Source organism: Camelina sativa, chromosome 19, assembly GCF_000633955.1.
Source record: "Camelina sativa cultivar DH55 chromosome 19, Cs, whole genome shotgun sequence".
In the NCBI taxonomy this organism is placed as follows: domain Eukaryota; kingdom Viridiplantae; phylum Streptophyta; class Magnoliopsida; order Brassicales; family Brassicaceae; genus Camelina; species Camelina sativa.
In genome coordinates, this window is record NC_025703.1 from 14,409,217 (window position 1) to 14,415,810 (window position 6,594).

The window sequence follows — 6,594 nt, forward strand, 5'->3', positions numbered from 1 at the left end:
CAATAGAATCAACTCAAACGAGCCAATTTGGAGAAAAAGAGTTTACAAACAAAACATGTTGCGGTGACAGTCGCGCTTGGCGTACCAGAGAATCCGCTTTGACATTCGCATTACGTGGAACTAGAGATAGAGAGAAGGAAGAGAACTCCGCTTGATCTATCTTGATGTCATCGAGGTAGGGTGTGAAAGCCGACCATTCATGAGGAGAAGACACCATCTTCACCAAATCAGAACAGTCCGTATAAAAAACCACGTCCCGATAATCATGTCCAATCATGCAACGCATCGCCCAAATGAGAGCTTGGAAGAATATAAATGATAAATATTTACTTTTATACCTAAGACATATTTCTAATATATTGGCTTTATACCTTGTGGATTGGTTCTGATGGATTTTCTAATTCCTTTGCCTGAAAGAAACAAAATGTACAAAACTATTTTACCAAATCGATTCACAAAAATATTTAAAAAAAAAAATGATTCACAAATCAATAGAAATAAACATATTAGCAAATTTTACATTGGAAAACTGAGTATCAAATAAAAAAAGTTGAAATACAATAAAGATGATAAAGGAACTTAGCCATTTTTTAAGGTTTTGTTTTGAATCTATTTATTTATGGTTTTGTTTAAAGTTTATCAATGTTGAATCTATTTCTCTATCTAATGCTGTTATTAATACATTACCAAAGTACTGGTCAATGAAAAATTTCCATTTTTCATCTAATAGTTAATTACTTACTAAATTAATAATTACTAAAGTATTGACTCAATTAGGTTTAGGATTTTTCTTTTTTTTTAATACCCTCCTACTCTTTAAATAGAGAAGAAGCTTCACCTTTTTTCATAACTCAACGAAAGTTACAACGACAGAAGAAAATCAAAAACTAATGAGAATAATGGCGAGAACAAGAATGTCGCAAGAAGAGTATGAGCGAGTTTGCGAGTTCGTGAGAATGATAAAAGAGACTGATGAAGAAACAAACCACAGAGGAATCTACCTTCAATACACCACTGCAATCAAACTTTACCATTCCGGATCTCTGAACTTAGTCGGTCTCAGAAACCAAATCACGAATATTTTCAAGAACTGCGACGTTTTGCTCACCGCCTTCGATCGAGTTTTGAAGGATTTGGATACGGATTTTCGTCGAGACGAGACCGTTGTCGATCCGAAGAATCTGAAACGGATAAAAGAGTTCTTAAAGTCGTTGAGGAGCGAGTGCAAGGGGTTACGAGTAGGGTTTATAGAGGCTTTCGTGAGACATAAGCAACATCAAGACGTGGAGACTCTCAAGGAAGAAGTTGACCTAATGTTACGAGATTACCCTAATCTGAAAGAGGAGTTTAGGAGGATCCTACTCGACCACGGCTTAGTACAAGTCGAGAAACGAGATGAGATTACGCGTGAGGAAGAGGACGAGATGTTCAAAGATGACATGTACTTTCATGCCATTGAATCAGCCATTAAGTTCGCGGCGGCTGAGGATGATAAGAAGCCGGAGGTGGGTGTTTATGGAGCCGTTAGACGGTTTTACAAACAACGGCGTAGAGGGTTGCCACGAGGGTTCGAGAAAGATCAGAAACTTGCGGTACGGAGAATCTTACCAGATCTGCAGTGGAAGTACAACGCGTTGCTCAAGAACAGAGAAAGGTCTCTTGAGAAGGTTCGCAAGGTGAATGAATCATTGGCTGTTTTCTGATTTGTTATAGTAGAATGTTTTCTTTTTGTGTTAATGAAAGTATTAATTTGTATCTATTTAGATGCATATTTGGTTTTTGATGAAACCTGATTGTTCATGGTAAGATTTAGTAAAGATGTGTTTTGTCATGGAATTATTGTTCACATATCACAAAATACAAATAAAAACACAAAGGTTATACGTTGCGTTTGAGAGATTACACACTATACAAACAGAGAGAGTAATGCACAAAGTTCAAAACAGAGGAATCCTTGAACTATTAAAAAGCTGCAACAGCGTCAACACTAAGCAACCAGAGGCTAAGCCGAGAGAGTATGAACATAAACAAATTAGACTGTCACCAAAACATACAAAGTAGTATGAAATCTCCCAAGGTTAACTAGATGAAGCTCAACTACACAACCGAAGAACAAACATTTTAGTGGAGATGATGATCATGACTAAACGAGCCAGCACACTCTTTAGAGAAACATGAGATTCTCAACCTGACCAGAGAAGATAGAGATTACAGTTTCACCCCAATGTTTTGTGATTCCTTCTATGTAGACTTTTCTGTAACTGTTTCTCTTGGGATCATAATAGAGAACAAAAAACGGTGGTTCACTCAAAGTGTCTGGTCCGAAAACAAACTCACCTGCATCAGTGAGACAAAAGGCTTGAAGATACCAATCAGTGATACAGAGATCTAAAGCAAACACCTTGTTGCAGCATTCGTGTTTCGCAGCATCTTCTAGAACCCACAAATCAATCCTACAAGTACAAGAAAGTCCAGCTGGTTTAAGCGACATAACAGCAAGCTTTCCCTCGTATCTTGTCATCTCTGTAAACTCTGCAGCAGTCTCTGGTACTCTTATAAGCTCAAACTTCTCAAACCTAACATCGAAACTCATGACCCCTTGATGCTTGTTCTGAAGAAAAGGATCTGTATCAAGATAAGCTTCATAGTACAACACACCATTGATACATATATCAAGAGACTTAGGAGAGTGATCAGGAGGACAATATTGAATCATTCTCCAGGAATTACCATTCTCCCTCAATGTCAAAACCCTAAGCTCTAATTGAACTAAACTGCGACACCTCGTCATACACAAGACTTTGTAATCTTCATTGATCGGATCATAACCCAAGTAATAATGGTATATATCCAACCCACGAGAATCAATCTCAGGCAAAGTAACAGATCGTCTCGTGCTAGGGTTGTACACCATGAGTATACGAGGAGGTCCATAGCAAATCATACCATGAACAGAGGGAGCAACAGTTTTGTACGGATGGGAAAGACATTTCATATGGTAAGTTGCTGAAACATAAGATGATTCAACTCGAATCCCTACAGAGAAGAAGTGACGCTCCCTGTCACTCTTGTCTGCGCATGTGAAGATGAGACTTTGGTTTTGGGGACGAGTAGACGACTTGATAAAGTACGATTTCATGAAATATCTGTTGCGGATGATGGATTCATACTGTTTCGATAAGCAGAGGAACCTTGCTAGGGATTTAGCGGGTAAGCCTTTGAGTATCTTTGGAATGAGATCAAACGGAATATGATCTAACCTTGCTCTGTTTGTTCTCAGGTCATCGGAGATCTTCGTCTTTGCAAGATTCTTTCCTCTCTTTGTTTTCATGGCGATGATGTGAAGAAAGAACGAACGGCGTCGATTTTGTCTCTCGGTTTGCAAAACCTTTCTTGGAGAAGAAGAAATCAAGAAATAGGAATGAGTTTGTTGCGTTTTTTTTTTGCCTCGGATCAAATGATTGAAATACATTATATATGTTAAACGTTGTGCCGTTTTACTATTAAAATCGTGGAATGGTTGAAAGGATCTCAAGGTTAAAACGGCATAGAGTTTCTACACTTTTGTAAATAATGTTTTTTGTGTGTGTGTGTGTGTTGAATTTAAAGTCAAGAAATATTAAGTATGGGAAAAGGACGGAATCTAATGATTAATTTGGATTTTGTGAATTACGTAGTGATTTCATACATGTGTTGGGCAACTTGGCAGGTAGGGAAGGGAGGGAAGCAAAAACAGAAAAATATGCAATATATAAAAATAAAACAATCTGAGGTAAAGGGGATCTTGTATAGTTGTGGGTTATCATCATTCATACACATGGTTGTGAAAACGCATATTTGTGGCTAACTCTATATGCTTAAGTACGTGAATGATCGACTTCGACTTTGTATGAGCATAAAATAAATAACGCTATTAACGGGGTTCGGTTTTTCCTACATCCCCGAGACCTAATCCAGAACAAATTCACTAGAACAAGATAGCAATTACAACTGCATATGATATAAGCACTACTATGCCTATCATTTTTTTCTAGATGAATAAACCATCAAAAGATATCTCTATCTTATTGATGGGGCGACACCACACATCTTGTGTGCATCTCTCAAAACTACTCTGAAGCGCGCAAGTCTTCATGAAGCGCCTTCTCAGTATTTATATCAATTGCCCAACCCCTAGGCTTAGCAACTTTCCTATTATACAACAAATAGGAATTGGGAGAATAACAATTGTACAACCCCTAGGGTTGACAATTTTCCTATTATACAACAAATAGGAAAGTTTCTCTCCATGATCCCATCTTGAATCTCTTCCATTCAAGATGTTCATCCAGCTCAACAACCGCCACTTGGCTTGTCCAAGTCGGCCTTAAGCTTCTATACTCAAACTCTTCAATTCAGCTTCTTGTACTACTTCCTGTATTAACGTCGGACTAGTACAAGAACTGCTTCAGACGTTTGATACCATCTCTGTTGTATCTGACCCTCTTAGCTTGTCCAAGTTGTTCCAAAACTTCTGTATTTCAACTCGTCAAAGTACTCACACAGTTCGGCTTCTTGTGTAACTTCATGTACTACCTCTTGTACTACTTTAGAACTTCACATATGTTCTTACTGCAACTGTGTCAAGTATTGCCTCAACAACTTTGCTAGTTCTGCTCATTGTCTTCACACCATCTATGAGACATCTGTGATGATTCTATCTTGTTGTCTCATATATCACAATGTTGTATGACATCGTGATTTAGTAGCAATCCCATGACATGTTTCGGACAGCTTATAAAACTCAGTCAACATTGTATTTTAGGTTGCTGTTTAATATTGCAACCAATTCCATTAAGATGATCCGGGTTCAGTTTATATAATCAATTTCATGTTACATAATATAGTAACGGAGAGAAATTGAACATAAAAATCGTTGATATATATTGAGAATTTGAACCTTAGATTCATGTACGGAGAGGGCTAGGGGATACATCAACGATGGCAGTATGCTTAGTAGTCATAGCCTATTCGATAGTTATTGGTGAGGAAGAAAACTATGTATTGTTGTGTAGTCCCTTAGTTAATCCCTAGTGCCTAATATATATATATATATATCATGGGATTTAAGTATTTAACACTTGGGACATGTTCTTTGTTTGGCTTAAATCCCTCAAATGAAATGTCCCGAATCTACAAGAAGGGTACATGTACTCCGGTTGAAAGTTTGTTCCCTTTATTTGATATAACACATGCTCATCCTGAAATTCCAAGATATACTCAAATTACTAAGTTTACTATTGTTTTTTAACCGGACTTGTTCACCACATAGTTCGTTGTCGTCGTGGCACCTATTAATTTTTTCTTATTTATTCTGTATAATCGTTATCAAACTTTATAAAACCAGAAATTATAGCCAAAAATCTATATTTAGTTATCTTAAAGTCGTTTATAGAAATTGAAAATAATCTAAATGCTAGCTTATTCAATCATTCATTCTAAACTTTGCATTCAAAACTAATATTATTAGCTATGATATCTGTATAGTACACATCATAGATTTAGTGTTAGTTCATCAAAGATTTTATATACTTCATTAAAATCTGGCATTATGTAAAAGGATAATCATTTGAAAATCTTTATATGGTATCTACTGAAATGAATTCACACAGATTTTTAGTGTTAGTCCATCAAGATTTTATGTACTTCTTTAAACTGTAACATTTTAAAAGCATAATCATTTGAGAAATCTTTATATGGAATCTACTGAAATGAATTCCAACAGATTTTTTTTTTTAATGAGTAAGTTATAATTAAAAAAAAATCTACATTATACAAACTAATCAATCCTGTTAATTTTTTTTTTGTAAAACTAACAATAATTAATGCGAACTTGGGGTCATTATCCAAGTGGCTTATTAATCTCCATAATAATGCACCCAAAGTTCAACTTTTCCGGCTAATATATCTCCATAACTAAGGCACCCCCAAAAGTTCAACTCTTCCGGCTTGAAAAACGTGGCTAACACTACTCTACTACTAGTGGTGGTGGTGAGTTGGGGAATCCAAATCGGTATCATCACGTGACCCACGCGTAGCGGTTCGGCTCCTACAAAACAAAGAACAACTCGCTCTCCGTCCAATCAGATACAGACATGTCATCTCCCCTGACAGAACCTGAAAATGACAGAAATATCCAAACATGTTGCTGATAATTACAAGTCAAAATCCCAACAAATCTGAGTCAAAATTAAAAAAAAACGAATCTCACCGTTCCTTTCTTCTTCTTCTTCTTCCTCCGTCCTACTACTTATTCTTCTTCTTGTTCCCTCTCAATTCTTCGTAATTAAAAAAAAAGAAAAAAAAAAAATGTGTGGGATCTTCGCGTATCTGAATTTTCACGCGAACAAAGAGAGAAGATACATTCTCGAGGTTCTCTTCAATGGTCTTCGTCGTCTTGAATACAGAGGCTACGATTCTGCTGGAATCGCCATTGATAATTCTGATGCTTCTTCTCCGCTCGTGTTTCGTCAAGCTGGAAACATTGAATCACTTGTTAATTCCGTTAACGAAGGTTTGCTCTTTTTTTTTTTTTTTTTTTTATAAATTTTGGTT

At 36.5% G+C, this 6,594-nt stretch overlaps 2 protein-coding genes and 1 pseudogene across 2 annotated transcripts in view; 2 read left to right on the top strand and 1 right to left on the bottom strand.

Moving 5' to 3' along the window:
• Nucleotides 900-1,793, top strand: LOC104767818 (annotated as a pseudogene).
• On the bottom strand, nt 2,165-3,331 carry LOC104767819 (putative F-box protein At5g44220). The gene has a single exon (XM_010491792.1). It carries the CDS (start codon nt 3,329-3,331, stop codon nt 2,165-2,167), a length of 1,167 nt encoding a protein of 388 aa, XP_010490094.1.
• The window catches only part of LOC104766329 (glutamine--fructose-6-phosphate aminotransferase [isomerizing] 2-like), a gene marked incomplete in the record, with an annotated part of 6,374 nt that continues 6,048 nt past the window's right edge, over nt 6,269-6,594 (top strand). Inside the window, 1 exon segment of the mRNA XM_010490197.2 lies at nt 6,269-6,553. Coding sequence (XP_010488499.1) covers nt 6,349-6,553 — 205 coding nt within the window.